Below are 16,900 nucleotides of genomic sequence, written 5' to 3' on the forward strand. Positions count from 1 at the left end.
TGTTTGTAGTATCTAAACCCACTGCAAGTGAGGTCACAATTGTGGTGAGTGAAGTTATCCATGCTGATTCAGGAACTTGATGGTTGTAGAGTAATAATTGTTTCAGAACCTGGTGGTATGGCAGTAGAGGCTCCTTTACCTCCTGCCTGAAGGCAGTGGTGAGAAGTGATCATGGCATGATCATGGTGGAGTCCTTGATGCTGGATGCTGCGTACTTGTGGCAGTGCTCCATGTAAATGGAGGTACTTAATAAAACTTTGCTTCAGTATTCATTTCTGGTTCTGTTTGGCTCACTGGAGTGGTATTAGGTTTTCAGTTTAACTTGACCACTGTTATACCACCATCAAGTACAGCTACAGTACCATCCCATGCCCAGACTTTGAAAAGTCTGATCACCTGGCTGTACTTCTACCGGTGTACAAGCAGATACTGAAGGCAGCAGCACCAATGGTGAGGACCAAGAAGTTATGGTCAAGGGAGGTGGAGGAGTGCTTTCAGGACTGCTTTAAGTCAGTGGACTGGATAATATTTAGGGATTCATCTTCAAATCTGAATAAATATGTCACAGTTATCACTGACTTCACCAAGACCTGAGTGGATGATTGAGTTCCTTTGAGAACATACAAAACATACGCAAGCCAAAAAGACATGGATGAACCAAGAGATTTGTAGTCTGTTGAGGGATAAATCTGAGGCATTCTGGACTGGAGATCCAGAACTATATAAAAAATCCAGATATGACGTACAGCAGATTATTTTAAGAGAGAAAAAAAACAATTCAGGTTGAAGTTAGGGACCAAATCAGATGCATATCAGCTCTGGTAGGGTCTGCGAGCCAAGGTAAAGCCTAACATCATGACTGGCTGTGATGCGCCACTCCCAGATGAGCTCAATACATTTTATGCACACTTTGAAAGGGTGAATATAATTACACTTGTGCAAATCCCTGCAACATCTGGTGACTCTGTAATCTCTGTCTCGGAAGCCAACATCAGAACATCTTTCAAGAGGGTGAACCCTATATGGTGTACCTGATCTGACATAGAAAATCTGTGCCAAGCAACTGATGGGAGTGTTCAAATACACCTTTGATTTCTCACTGCTGTAGTCAGAGGTTCCCACCTGCTTCAATGGAATGAGAATCATACCACTGCCCATGAAAAGCAGGGTGAGTTAACTCAATGACCTTCACCCAGTTGCACTCACGTTTTCTCAAATGAACTGCTGTGAGAGATTGGTCATGGCCATAATCAAGCCATTGCAATTTGTCTATCACCCCAATAGGTCTACTGAGGTGCAATCTCACTGTCTCTCCATTGGCCTTGGATCACCTGGACAATAGTCATATCTATATCAGGCTGCTGTTTATTGATTATAGCTCAGTGTTCAACGCCATCATGCTCTCAGTATTAATCAACAAGATCCAAAATCTGGGCCTCTATACATCCTTCTGCAACTGGATTCTTGATTCCTCACTGGGAAACCACAGTCAGTAAGGATCAGAAATAACATCTCCTCCTTGCTAACAATCAACATCGGTGCACCTCAAGGATGCGTGCTCAGCCCACTGCTCTACTCTCTCTACATCCATGACTGTGTGGTTAGGCCCAGCTCAAAGGCCATCTATAAATTTGACAATGACACAATTAATGTTGGCAGCTGGTTCAGTCGTGTCAAAACAACAACTTTGCACTCAATGTCAGAGAGACTTGATTGTAGACTTCAGGAAGTGGATGTCTAGGGAATACATACCAGTCCTTATTGAGGGATCAGCAATGGAAAAGGTGAGCAGTTTCAAGTTCCTGGGTGTCAACATTTCTGAAGATTTATCCTGGGCCCAGCATATTAATGTAATTCAAGAGTGTGAGGGAACACAGGAGAAGGTGTTTGGAAACTGAAAGGTTTGAAGGTAGATAAGTCACCTGGACAAGTTGGACTACACCCCAGGGTATCTGAAAGAGGTACCTGAAGAGCTCATGCAGGCATTAGTAATATTCTTTCAAAAATCACTAGATTCTGGAATGTTCTAGAGGACTGGAAAATTGCAAATAACACTCCACTCTTTAAGAAGGGAGAGAAATAGAAAAAAAGAAATTATAGGCCATTCAGCCTGAGCTCAGCAGTTGGGAAAATGCTGGAGTCCATTATTAAAGATAAGGCTTCGCAGTACTTGGAGGCACATGGCAAAATGGGCAAAAGTTAGCATAGTTTCCTTCAGAGGAAATTTTGTCCAATATATCTGCTGGAATACTTGAGGATATAACAGGTAGGATAGACAAAGGAGAGTTTGTGGATGTTGTTTACTTGGACTTTCAGAAGGCACTTTGACAAGGTGCTGCACATGAGGCTGCTTAATAAGATAAGAGCCCATGGTTATACATGAAAGATACTAGCATGGATAGAAGATTGGCTGACTGCAGAAGGTGTGGAAACAAAGGGGTCCTTGTTTGGTTGGCTGTTGATTCCACAGGGTCAGTGTTGGGATTGCTTATTTTCATGTTATATGTCAATGACTTGTATGCAGGAATTGATAACCTTCTGGCCAAGTTTGTAAATGATGCAAATTGAGGTGGAGGGCCAGGTAGTGCTGAGGAAGCAGGGAGTCTGCTGAAGGAACAGATTGGGAGAGTGGGCATAGAAGTAGCAGATGGAATATAGTGCAGGGAAGTGTACAGTCATGCACTTTGGTAGAGAGAATAAAGATGTAGACTATTTTCTAATCAGGGAGCAAATTCAGGAATCAGAGGTACAAATGGACTTGGAAGTCCTTGTGCAGGATTCCTTGAAGGTTGAGTGTTAGTAAGGAAGGCAAATGCAAAGTTAGCATTCATTTCTAGAGGACTAGAATATAAAATAGGGATATTGTGGCGACCCATTTCCTGGCACATCCGAACCGGCTCACAATTAGATAGCCTACGGGGGTTTGCAAGCACAGAGCTTTGGAGCCTCTGCGCCACGGGGGACAGGTTGAGGGAGGCTTAAAAGTGAGGCTGAGGATTTCGAATAAAGTTTTTTTTTCTTCGACTGCAGTTACCGACTCCGCGTCGTAATGTTAGCGCTGCATGTAGCACACCGCTACAATTGGTGACCCCGGTCCAAACGATTTTTGGACCAGAAATGACCGACGTCGCCTCTGTTCATGCGGTTTCGTTGAAACTGCCGGGTTTCTGGACACAGCGACCGAACCTATGGTTCCAGCAAGCCGAAGCCCAATTCCACGTTCACCAGATCACCTCAGAAGACACCCGCTACTACTACGTGGTGAGCTCCCTCGACCAGGACACAGCGGCCCAGGTCGCGGAGTTCGTACAGTCGCCCCCGGCAGATGGCAAGTACACAGAATTCAAAGCCCTGCTCCTCAGGACTTTCGGACTCTCACAGCGCGAGCGGGCTGCCCGTTTACTGCACCTGGATGGCTTGGGAGACAGACCTCCATCGGCTTTAATGAATGAGATGTTGTCTCTCGCCGACGGACACACACCCTGCCTCATGTTTGAGCAGGCATTCCTGGAGTAGCTGCCCGAGGACATACGCTTGCTGCTGTCCGACGCGGATTTCAGTGACCCCCGGAAGGTGGCAGCCCGGGCGGACTTGCTGTGGATCGCCAAAAAGGTGAGCGGGGCGTCCATCGCACAGATCTCCCAGCCACACTCCCAGCAGCAAACCAGTCCAGGCCCGGCCGCAGAGCCCGCCAACCCCCGGCCCAAGGAACACTGGTGCTTCTACCACCAGCGGTGGGGCGCAGAAGCCCGCCGTTGTCGCCCGCCCTGCAAGTTCCCGGGAAACGCCAGGGCCAGCCGCCACTGATGGCTACGGCGGCTGGCCATCGGGATAGCCTCCTGTATGTGTGGGATAGAAGGTCAGGACGCCGGTTTTTGGTCGATACTGGTGCCAAGATCAGCGTTTTACCTCCGACGAGTTACGACACCCGCAGCAGGGCACCGGGTCCCCCCCGAGGGCCGTGAACGGCAGCACAGTAAGGACTTATGGCACCCGTCAGGTGCAGCTACAGTTCGGCTCCAGCCAGTTCACGTGGGACTTTACACTGGCCGCCATAGCCCAACCGCTTCTGGGTGCGGATTTTTTGCGGGCTCACAGCCTACTGGTCGACCTGCCCAGGATGAGACTGGTACACGCCGAGACCTTTCAGATGTTCTCCCTGGGTGCTGCCCAGTTGCCAGCCCCTCACCTCGGCTCCATCACGCTGTCCGACAACGACTTCACCAGGGTCCTGGCGGATTTCCCATCGGTTCTGGCACCGCAGTTCACAGCGGCCATGCCCTGACACGGCGTACAGCACCACATCCCGACCCAGGGACCACCCCTCCACGCCCGCGCTCGGCTGCTTCACCCAGACAAGCTCCGACTGGCGAAGGAGGAGTTCCAGAGGCTGGAGGAATTGGGGATCATTCGGCGGTCCGGCAGCCCATGGGCCTCCCCTCTGCACATGGTGCCCAAAGCGACGGGAGGCTGGAGACCGTGCGGCGACTACCGCAGGCTGAACGAGGCTACCACACCGGACTGCTACCCTGTGCCGCACATTCAGGACTTTGCACCAAACCTGCACGGCGCACGAATCTTCTCCAAGGTAGACCTCATCCGAGGGTACCATCAAATCCCGATGCATCCTGACGACGTCCCCAAAACGGCTCTCATCACCCCGTTTGGCCTTTTCGAGTTCCTCCGCATGCCGTTCGGCCTGAAGAATGCCGCACAGACGTTCCAGTGGTTAATGGACGCGGTGGGACGGGACCTGGACTTCGCGTTCATCTATTTGGACGACATCCTCATAGCCAGCAGCAGTCGTCAGGAGCATCTGTCCCACCTCCGTCAACTCTGCGCCCAACTGAGTGAGTACGGTCTTACAATCAACCCCGCCAAATGCCAGTTCGGACTCGATACCATTGACTTCCTGGGCCACAGGATTACTAAAGATGGGGCAACCCCTCTGCCCGCTAAGGTAGATGCGGTCCGCCACTTCCCCCGACCCACCACGATCAAAGGCCTTCAGGAATTTGTAGGTATGGTCAATTTCTACCACCGCTTCCTCCCTTCAGCTGCCCGGATCATGCGCCCCCTGTTCGCCCTGATGTCGGGTCCGAGCAAGGACATTACCTGGGACGAGGAGTCCGCCGCCGCTTTCGTTCAAACGAAGGAAGCTTTGGCGAACGCCGCAATGCTAGTACATCCCAGAATGGACGCCCCTACCGCCCTCACAGTGGACGCATCTAACACGGCAGTCGGTGGGGTGCTGGAGCAACTCATCGCAGGTCGCTGGCAACCCCGGGCGTTTTTCAGCAAACACCTGCGGCCACCCGAGCTCAAGTACAGTGCTCTCGACCGGGAACTGTTGGCACTCTACCTGGCAATCCGGCATTTCAGGTACGTCCTAGAAGGTCGGCCCTTCACCGCGTTCACGGACCACAAACCGCTTACCTTTGCATTTACGAAAGCGTCCGACCCCTGGTCGTCCCGCCAGCAACACCACCTGTCCTACATCTCTGAATACACGACGGATGTCCGGCACGTCTCGGTTAAGGACAATGTCGTGGCGGATGCGCTCTCTCGCCCTACCGTTCATGCCCTTTCCCAAGGGGTAGACTTTGAGGCACTGGCAGAGGCGCAGCAGGCGGATGAGGAGATTCCGAGTTACAGAACCGCAGTCTCCAGGTTGCAGCTCCAGGATCTCCCCGTAGGCCCGGGTGAGAGGACCCTACTCTGTGACGTCGCCACCAGCCAGCCCCGTCCCGTCGTCCCGACAGCCTGGCGGCGCCGTGTTTTCGACTCCATTCATAACTTGGCGCATCCCTCCATCCGGACAACTGTCCGGATGGTTTCCAGCAGGTTCGTTTGGCACGGACTCCGCAAACAGGTCAGTGAATGGGCCAAAACGTGCATGCACTGCCAGACGGCCAAGGTGCAGCGGCACACCAAAGCCCCACAACAGCAGTTCCATCCCACCCACCGGCGTTTCGACCACATTCATGTGGATATCGTGGGCCCCCTGCCAGTGTCGCGCGGAGCCACCACCTCCGAATCTTGCGCCCGAGCCCTGATCACCACCTGGATATCTCGCTTTGGTGTACCGGCCCACATTACCTCCGACAGAGGCGCCCAGTTCACCTCCAGCCTGTGGTTAGCTATGGCCAGCCTTTTGGGGACTCAGCTGCACCACACAACTGCCTACCACCCACAGTCGAACGGGCTAGTGGAGCGTTTCCACCGTCACCTGAAGTCGGCCCTCATGGCCCGCCTGCGAGGAGCCAACTGGGCGGACGATCTTCCCTGGGTCCTACTCGGCATCCGCACAGCGCCCAAGGACGACCTGCACGCCTCGTCGGCCGAGTTGGTATACGGCGCGCCCCTGGTCGTCCCCGGGGAGTTCCTACCAGCCCCACGGGGGCAAGAGGAAGATCCCGCAGCAGTCCTGGGCAGACTACGCGAGAAGCTCGGTAACCTGGCCCCCATACCCACTTCACAGCACGGGCGGAACCCGACCTGCGTACCCAAGGATCTGCAGAACTCTAAGTTTGTGTTTGTACGAAGGGGCGGGCATCGGCCACCGCTGCAGCGGCCATACAAGGGGCCGTTTATGGTGCTCCGGAACAACGGGTCCACATTCGTGCTGGACGTTGGGGGAAAAGAGGAGGTTTTCACGGTGGACCGCCTCAAACCGGCCCATGTGGACCTGGCACAACCGGCCGAGTTTCCAGCACCTCGGCGCAGAGGCCGACCTCCCAAGCAGGTTCTGGCCCAGACTGTGGACATTGGGGGGTGTATCGCCGGTTCGGGGGGGGGGTGTTATGTGGCGACCCATTTCCTGGCACATCCGAACCGGCTCACAATTAGATAGCCTACGGGGGTTTGCGAACACAGAGCTTTGGAGCCTCTGCGCCACAGGGGGCAGGTTGAGGGAGGCTTAAAAGTGAGGCTGAGGATTTCGAATAAAGTTTTTTTTCTTCGACTGCAGTTACCGATTCCGTGTCGTAATTTTAGCACTGCGTGTAGCACACCGCTACAATATAATGCTAAGGTTTTTAAGGAATTGGTCAAACCACATTTGGACTATCATGTGCAATTTTGGGAATGATGTGCTGGTATTGGAGAGGGTCCATTGGAAGTTCACAACAATTATCCCAGGAACGCTGGGGTAAGATAGAAGGAGTGTTTGATGGGTTTGTACTCACTGGAGTTTAAAAGTATGAGGAGGGATTGCATTGAAAAATTGAGAGTATTGAAAGGCTCAGATAGAGTGGACGTGCAGAGGATACTTTCAAAAGTGGAAGTGTCGAGGACCAGAGGCCACAGCCTCAGAATACAAGTAGAACAGAAATGAGAATGGTGAATCTGTGGAATTCATTGCCACTGACAGGTGTGGGGGCCAGGTCATTGTGTGTACTTGAAGCAGAGGTTGATAGATTCTTGATTAGTCAGGGACACAAAATATTAAGCGGAGAAGGCAGGCGAATGGAGTTAAGATGGAAATAAATCAGTCGTGATTGATTGTCAGAGCAGACTGAATGACTTAAAGTCTGCTCCTATGTCTTATGGTTTTACACTCTACCTGACAATCACATAGCTAGCATTGTATTGTGGAAATTAGCTAGGTGATAAGAGATCAGTCTGTTTCAGTAATATTGTCTGAAGGTCACATACTGGCCAGAACATTGAGGAGGACTCACTAGCTCTTCAGATTGGGCCATGAGCGCCTTTGTTGTCACCCAAGAAGGTAGAGTTACTTCACTGATGATGATATAACTGTGGGCTGAAATCAGACTTAATCATTGTAATTCAACACCATAGAGATAAACATATTGAATATTAAATCACATGCGTACATCTGACGAATTTGTATTTATTTTCACATTGTCCATTTCAAAAGGACATAGTATAAAGAGTTTCCCCTATGCCATTCCTTATCTTGATAACATTTGTCACTTATTTTTGATCATCAATTCCAAGACACCGCTCATAATTTATCTACAGTATTAGGCAAAACCGTACTGTAATATTGTAAATAAATATCGTAGAATTTTATTTTGAATGTATTTTTCAATAATGTAAAAGATCAGAAAAGTCTACATAAGTGGTGGATCACAAAAATGATGAGTCGATTTATAGAGAGGAGGTAGAGAGGCTTGTCAACCGGAGTGAGAACAGCAATCTGTGTCTCAATGTGGACAAGACAAAATAGATGACTGTGGACATCAAGAAAGCATAGGCTGACCACTCTCCATTGCACATCATGGAGCAAGAGAAGAGCACAAAGTTTCTTCGCGTTCCCATCATGGATGATCTAACCTAGAGCCACAACACCTCCTCACTATTCAAGGCACAGCAGTGTCTACATTTTCTGAGGAGACTGAAGCATCCAAGGCTCCCTGTCCTCATTCTAGCAGCTTTCTACAGGAGCACCATCAAGAGTATCCTGTCTAGCTGCATCAGTCTGGTATGGAAGCTGCAAGGCATTGGACCACAAAACCATAAAGAGGATAATAAAAAGTGCTGAGAGGATCACTGGGGTCTCCTTCTTCCATATTTGTTACATTTACAATGAGCGTTGCAGACGAAGGACCTGCAGCATTGTTGAGGATCCTTAACACCAATCCTACAATCTCTTTAACCCACTACCATCAGAAAGGAGATACAAAAGCATCAGGACCAGCTCTGCAAGACTGGGTAACAGCTTCTTCCCTCAGAGTATGAGATGAATGAATACCCTGCCACCATCGAGGTCTCGTCACGACGACAGCGAGAGCTTTACTGTTTTCCTGTGCTGTGCACTACATGCATTTTGAATTATATTTTACAAACTTACTGTATTTAGAACCATAGAAAACCTACAGCACAATACAGGCCTTTCGACCCACAAAGCTGTGCTGAACATGTCCTTACCTTAGAAATTATCTAGGCTTACCCATAGCCCTCTATTTTTCTGAGCTCCACGTACCTGTCCAGGAGTCTCTTAAAAGACCCTATCATATCCGTCTCCACCACCATCGCTGGCAGCCAATTCTACGCACTCATTACTCTCTGCGTAAAAAACTTACCCCAGACATCTCCTCTGTACCTTAAAACTGTGACCCCTCGTGCTAGCCATTTCAACCCTGGGAAAAAGCCTCTGACTATCCACACGATCAATGCCTCTCATCATCTTATACACCTCTATCAGGTCACATCTCATCCTCCACCGCTCCAAGGAAGAAAGACTGAGTTTACTCAACCTATTCTCATAAGGCATGCTCCCCAATCCAGGCAACAGCCTTGTAAATCTCCTCTGCACCCTTTATATTGTTTCCACATCCTCCCTGTAGTGAGGCGACCAGAACTGAGCACAGTATTCCAGCTGGGGTCTGACCAGGGTCCTATATAGCTGCAACATTACCTCTCAGCTCCTAAACTCAATCCCATGATTGATGAAGGCCTGTATGAAGGGATGAAGCACTGTATGCTTTCTTAACCACAGAGTCCAGCTGTGCAGCAGCTTTGCGTGTCCTATGGACTCAGACCCCAAGATCGCTCTGAACCTCCACACTGCCAAGAGTCTTACCATTAATACTATATTCTGCCATCATATTAGACCTACCAGAATGAACCATCCTACACTTATCTGGATTGAACTCCATCTGCCACTTCTCAGCCCAGTTTTGCATCCTATCAATGTCCCGCTGTAACCTCTGACAGCCCTCCACACTATCCACAACATCCCCAACCTTTGTATCATCAGCAAACTTACTAACCCATCCTTCCACTTCCCCATCCAGGTCGTCTATAAAAATCACGAAGAGTCGGGATCCCAGAACAGATCCCTGAGGCAATTTTTGGACTTTCCAAAATAAATTTATAGTCATGTAAAACACTTGCTGAAATCTATATACACTACTTCTACTGTTCTTCCTTCATCAGTGTGTTTATTCACATACTCAAAAAATTCAATCAGGCTGGTAAGCCATGCTGACTATTCCTAACCATATTATATCTCTCCATATGTTCATAAACCCTGCCTCTCAGGATCTTCTCCATCAACTTACCAACCACTGAAGTAAGACTCACTGGTCTATAATTTCCTGGGCTATCTCTACTCCCTTTCTTGAATAATGGAGCTACATCCACAACCCTCCAATCCTCTGGAACCTCTCCTGTCCCCATTGATGATGCAAAAATCACTGCTAGAGGCTCAGCAATCTCCTACCTCAACTCGAACAGTAGCTTGGGGTACAATTCCTTCAGTCCCAATGACTTATCCAACTTGATACCTTCCAAAAGCTCCAGCACGTCCTTTTTCTTAATATCTACATCCTCAAGGATTTCAGTCCATTGTAAGTCATGCTTAAGAAAGGACAGTAAGCATCTGTGGAGGCCCAATCATTGAGGGTGTTTAAGGAGGAGATTGATAGGTATCTAATTAGTCAGGGTATCAAGGGATATGCGGAAAAGGCCGGAAATTGGAACTAGATGGAAGAATAGTTTAGCTCATGGTGGAGTGGCAGAGTAGACTCGATGGGCTGAATAGCCTACTTCTGCTCCTTTCTCTTGTGATCTTGTGATCTCCTGCCTTCTCCAATAGGTGTCAAAAATTTGAAGAAGAACATAGTAGGTCTTCATGTGACTTGGTCAATACTTATCCTGCAATCAATGCCAAAAGAAAATTGTTTCTACAAGCTCATGTTTCTGTTAGTGTTGTCTTCATACAAGCTGTCATGTTTTCAACAAACAAGACTGCCTACAATTCAAGTGTTCTACATGACTATAAGTTTATTTTGGAAATTGCTAAATTGCTAAATTGCTAAATTGCTAAAGCAGTTGTATTAATGATTAGTGCCTTAATTCCAGATTTTGTTCCATTTTTTCTTTCACAGTCAAGACAGGCTCAGCTGAGACAATGTCCAATGCTCACCTAGCAGTGCTCTTTCATTGCAGGAAGTTCTCTGAAATAAGGAGAAATCACATCAGAGTCCACCAGCTTTTCCATGAATTAGTAGATACTTCAGTTCCACCCTATTGAAGCTATTTTGCAATGGGTCCTGAGAGAAAGTGCATGCCTGGATGTGGGAGACCAGGGATGAAAAATTGTGGTGGAGAAATGATAATATACTAAATTGTTGCAAAATATAGCTGTCTTACAAAACGGGGCAGAAGATGTATTATCAGAAGCATTAAAAAGTGGAGATACAGCTGCAAAATTTAACTATGGCAATAGTCATTTGGGTGATTAGTGTTATGCATTGCCGTTTTGCAATATGATGGTAATAGATGAGAAACAGACAGTGTCTGCAAGTTTTGTGATATGCATCCATGCTGGGCAGGGGTGGTCAGTATGTGAAGGTCTATGCTGTATGAGAACATTACATAAATGCTGTTTGATTAACACAATTTTTAATAGAAGATGAGGGTGTGCTAAATTGAGCTGAGAATTCCAGTTGATGTACCAAGGCTTCATTCACCTTTCATGTTTGCCTTCACTGTTCATTTTTGCCATTCATGTGAAGTCCATTAAACTTCTTGTGGTACTGCATTGTGGTCCTTGGGCTTCCCCTGGTGATCTTGTGGGTTTTCTATCTCAGTTCCTCCTGAGTATATGTCTGGAAGTCCTAGTGTGTCACTGGAATTCTAAAGGTTTTCGCAACTTTCCATCTGATCTACTAAAACCTACAATGCAGGCATTGAAAACTTTTAAGCCTGTTCTCTTTCATATCTGGCCATTCATCCATACTTAGTAACTCAGATCAAATTTTAGAACGATTGCTAGCAAGTGGTGCAACCAATTTGCATTTCTGCATTTAACTGAATCAGATTTTCCAACATGTTAAACACCTAAAAGGGCTTCCCAACCGGGTGTCTAAGGACCCCTCAGTTAATGGAACGGTTGCATGGCATAGAAAGGTTGGGAACTCACAACCTAATGATGATTTAAATTAAACTGTGTTAAATGTAAAGTTGGCTAGAAATTCAGAGCAGGTTGATACCAATGAGTGCGCTACATGGTACTTAGCAGGTTTAAATTTCCTAGCACATATTCTGCATAACTTTTTGATTGTAGTTCAAATAAGCATTGGGAGAATATTTCTCAAGAGACCAAACCAACGGTCTATGTTAAATTCAATCAAATGGATCAACTTAATATCAGAGAATGTATACAGTATACAACCTGAAATTCTTACTCTTCACATACAGCCCCAAAGCAAGAAACTCCATAGAATGAACGATAGAAACTTCAGAGCCCCAAAGCCCCCTTCTCCTCCCATTTACCCCTCCCATCATACAAGCAGCAGCAGAAGCAACAACACTCCCCCTCCCCTCCACTTGCACCAGCAGAAGCACCATACACACCCCCCCCCCACCCCACACCATGCAAGCTGTAGCACGGAGACCTTGCAAAGAGACTTTAATCAAGAGTCCATCATAACTATTAAAGCATCAGCATTTCCCCTTGTGAGCTTCTTGAAGCTCTTGGGCAAGTGAGGAGTGAAATAAATTCTCATCATTTACAATGAATGCTGTTGTTTGAAGTTACTACTATTTTGTCTGTTATCCAGGCAGATATTCTACTCAAAGCAGAATCAAGCAATGATTCAGATGAGGATGTTCCCAGAACCAGAAGAAGAAAACTTTCCTTTAAAAAGAGAACCAATGGAGGTAATTCATCTCATGCTTCCTGTTAGTCCTAAACACTGAATTTACAAAAATGTTACAATTGAAATATTTAGCTTTTGGATCAATCTTTTTTATTTGAAAATTTTAGCTCAAACTAGAGTTCTGTTCTCAGTATCACTTCAAATTAAGCTCAGGGGCTCACTGGGTTTCAAATAACCTGACTTTATGTACTTTCTCCCATACATTAATAAAGCATTTTCAAGCAATTTATAATAATGAAAATAACAAAATTGTTTTATGGTTTTCAATAATGACTGGATACAATATACAGAATATTCCATTATTTTAATTTTGGTTAACATTATAGTAATGATTCAATGATATGAAAGCATTATAAGAAATATATATAGAGCAATACAGTATAGATGTCTACACTAAGACCATAAGACCATAAAATATAGGAGTAGAATTAGGCCTTTCATCATGTCTGCTCTGCCATTTCATCATGGCTGATTAAATTTTCCTCTCACTCCAATCTCCTGTCGTCTCCCCGTATCCCTTCATGCCCTGACTAATCAGAATCTATCAACCACTGCCTTAAGTATACCCAATGACAGTCTCCACAGTCACCTGTGGCAATGAATTCCACAGATTCACCACTCTCTGGCTAAAAAAACTCCTCCTCATCTCTGTTCTAAAAGGACACCCCTCTATTGTGAGGCTGGGTCCTCTGGTCTTAGACTCTCCCACAATAGATCTTGTGGTTCTGGAGAGGGGCAGACCAAAAGGTCAGTGTCTCGGCAGGAAATCGGTGAGTCCTGGGCGACGGAAGATCTCTGACTGTGTGCCCAGAGACCCGAGATCTTTGGGCACAGAGCTTGGAAGAAGCGACACAACAGACTTTTAACATCATATCTCACTGTGAAATGGAGACACCTCTTTCTCCTTTATTAGAGAGAGAGAGCCTGTGGTATGTTGAATACCAGGTGAACGAGTAGTCTTTAGGGTAGTGCAAGTCTGTGTCTTTGCTGTTGCTTTGCTGCATGCTTGAGTGCTCGGTGGTGGGTGCTGATGCATTTTTTTCTGGTGGGGAGGGGGATCGTTGCTTTGCTGGTGCTTATACGTGGGAGGGGGAGCTGGGGGGGGGTCTTTGAGATTCTAACATTTAACTGTGGGGGCACTCCTCTGTTTTGTGGATGGTTGCGAAGAAAATGCATTTCAGGATGAATATTGTATACATTTCTCTGAAATTAAATGTACCTTTGAAACCTTTGAAACAGGAAACATCCTCGCCACATCCACTCTATTCAAGACCTTCACCATTCAGTAGTTTTCAATGAGGTTACCCCGCATTTTGAATTCTAGTGAATATCATGCCTAGAGCCATCAAATGCTCTTCATATGACAAGCTTTTCAATCCCAAAATCATTTTCACGAGCCTCCTTTGAACACTCTCCAACATCAGATAAAGGACACAACACTTCTCACAATACTCCAAGTGAGGCCTCACCTGTGCTTTATGAAGCCTAAACATTACATCATTGCTTTTATATTTTAGTCCTCTCGAAATGAAAGCTAATATCGCATTTGTCTTCCTCAATATCCAAATAAGGAGATATTTATGACTTACAGAGAAATAGGCCAATGGAAATTTCCTGAAAATGGAACCATTACACAATCTGGAAATTACCTATAATTAGAAGGTATGATTGTATTGAAATTGCAGCTGGAACTTGAACGTGGTGTATGATATTTTGGCTAAGTTTGAAGCATTGATATGAATTACTGAGTTATTTATTAATTCCTTTCGGGGATGAAGGATTGTCCTTTGAGGAGAGATTGCACTTAAACTCTCTACAGCTAAGAAAAATGAGAGATGATCCCAATGAAACGTACAAATTTATTGTGGGGTTTGACAAGGTAGATGCAAAGATAATGTTTTCCCTGTCTATGGTGTCTAATACCTGGAATCTCAGTCTCAAAAAAATATCAGGGCTGCCATTGGAGACTGAGATGATGGAGTCAGCCTCAAAATAGGGGGGTTTCCTTTTAGAACAGAGATGAGGAGTAATTTCTTTAGCCAGATTATGGTGAATCTGTGGAATTTGTTGCCACATACAGCTGTGGAAGCCGATCATTGGGAATATTTAAAGCAGAGGTTGATAGATTCTTGATTAGGCAGGGCATGAAGGAATATGGGGAAAAGGCGGGCGATTTGGGCTAAGAGGAAAAATGGATCAGCCATAATGAAAAGGCAGAGCAGATGATGGGCCAAATGGCCTAATTCTGCTCCTATATCTTATGGTCTTATGATATGAGGGGCTGAATGGATTCTATTTCATGTTTTTATGCAAGCCACAGTACATCATACATCAACCACACCAATTAAAGAAAATCATTAAAACATTAATAATAAAGAGCTAATCCATTTTCTAGTCTGTGGGTTTCTTAAAATAACAACTTCTTACTTCATTTGATAATATTTTCTATCACAGAAGATGATGAAGAAGAATATGGGAAGCAGGGAGCATCTCAAAACATCCCAAAATGTGACCAGCAACATTATTATAAAAAAAGGGATTTAGAAGAAAAACCAAGTACTTCATCTTCCCTTTCTACCTCTGTGGACGAGGAGAAAAAGCCACTATGTTCTGGAATATTGGACTATCCTGCTGAGATAGAAGTGAACTGCAGACTGGGGTTTGCACAAGGATCCGAAATTCAAAGTAGAAAAGCTGAAAGAAGAACTAAGATGCCAGGTGAGATACCAGAACAAAATCTAGTATAGTAAATACATTAAAGAATGGTAGATCACATTTTATTGCATGGGGTGGCATGGTAATGTAGTGGTTAGCAAACGGCTTTACAGTACCGGTGATCGGGGTTCAGTTCCCATTGCTTCCTGTAAAGAATTTGTATGTTCTCCCCATGACCATGTAGGTCTCCCCCGACAGTCCGAAGGTGTTCCAGTGGGTAGGTTAATTAGTCATTGTAAATTTTCCAGTGACTAGGTTAGGATTAAGATGGGGAATTGATAGATGGTGTGGTTTGAAGGTCTGGAAGGGCGTATTCCACACTGAATGTAAAAAAATATAATATTACAGTAATGCAAGAATTGTTAACTATGTGATTAAAATATCACTGACAAATAAACAGCTGATTTAAGGAAATAATTAAAAGGTACATCTATCTGAATCTCCTGAGCAGAGCAATAATTGAGTTTTAAATAGCTCTGAGCCTGGGTCCAATTATTTGTGATTCAGATATATCAGCTTTTATGCAGTAAATAATTTGACGTTGCAGCCAGAGTGAACTGAATGGTAGAAATAGTGAACTTCATGTTCTCATGCTCCAGGAAACAACATTACAGTGCAGGTCATTTGCCTGGCATTCTTTGGAAGGGAAAGCTATACCTAGCTAAGAGTATAGGTCCTTTTGAGACGCAGCCAAAGTTCTGCCAGTGGACACAGCGTCCTCTGGGAGTTAAAAAAAATTAGACCAATTGTCTAATCACAATCAAGAGAAAATCTGCAGATGCTGAAAATCCAAGCAACACACACAAAAAGCTGGAGGAACTCAGAAGGCCAGGCAGCTTCTAAGGAAAAGAGTATAGTCAGTGCTTCTGTCCGAGACCCTTCATCAAGCCTCATGTCCTGATGAAGGGTATTGGCCTGAATTGTTGATTGTACCCTTTTCCATGGATGCTGCCTGGCCTGCTGAGTTCCTCCAACATTTTGTGTGTGTTGCTCAGACCAATTGTCATGCAGGCCAATTAATTCCCATGTTTTATTACTTCCCAATGTCATTGAACGTTGGCTCACATCAAAGATTCTAACTTCCAAGCTACATTTAATTTATGAACAGCTGCATAAGGGGCAATGGAAACGATGCATTTTTAAAGTTCAAAACTGCAAATCTCCATCCATCGAGATAAGTGGATAGGCAACATTTCAGGTTGAAACTGTGCATCATGGTTATGAGTGTAAAGTTAACCAGTATTTAGAATTAAGGCAGAGTGTGGTAGGTGGTAGGTGGAGCCAGAATAAGCATGAATGAATGGGCAGATGAAGCCAAGTTTGGGAGGAGAGGGGAGTATTGGGTTAAAAGCTGGTAAGTGGCATTTGAACTAGATAAGGCAGGGTTAATGGGTAGATGGAAACAGGTGGGTGAAAAGGAAGAGAGAGAGAGAAGGGGGAAAGAGATAGTTAAAAAATGAAACTCTTTTCCACATTCCCCCTCCCACAGCTGGTTCCATCTGACCCTATACTTTACTTATCTGGTTTCACTTATCAACTGCCATTCCCCT

At 45.8% G+C, this 16,900-nt stretch overlaps 1 protein-coding gene across 1 annotated transcript in view; it reads left to right on the top strand.

The window, feature by feature from the left end:
- Window positions 1-16,900, top strand: part of LOC132392425 (potassium voltage-gated channel subfamily H member 7-like) — a 529,705-nt gene that overhangs the window by 502,437 nt on the left and 10,368 nt on the right. Inside the window, exons 12-13 of the mRNA XM_059966250.1 lie at window positions 12,537-12,636; window positions 15,090-15,353. Coding sequence (XP_059822233.1) covers window positions 12,537-12,636; window positions 15,090-15,353 — 364 coding nt within the window. The remainder of the gene's footprint in view (window positions 1-12,536; window positions 12,637-15,089; window positions 15,354-16,900) is intronic.

The sequence above is a fragment of the Hypanus sabinus genome, chromosome 4 (assembly GCF_030144855.1).
Source record: "Hypanus sabinus isolate sHypSab1 chromosome 4, sHypSab1.hap1, whole genome shotgun sequence".
NCBI classification, from domain to species: Eukaryota; Metazoa; Chordata; class Chondrichthyes; order Myliobatiformes; family Dasyatidae; genus Hypanus; species Hypanus sabinus.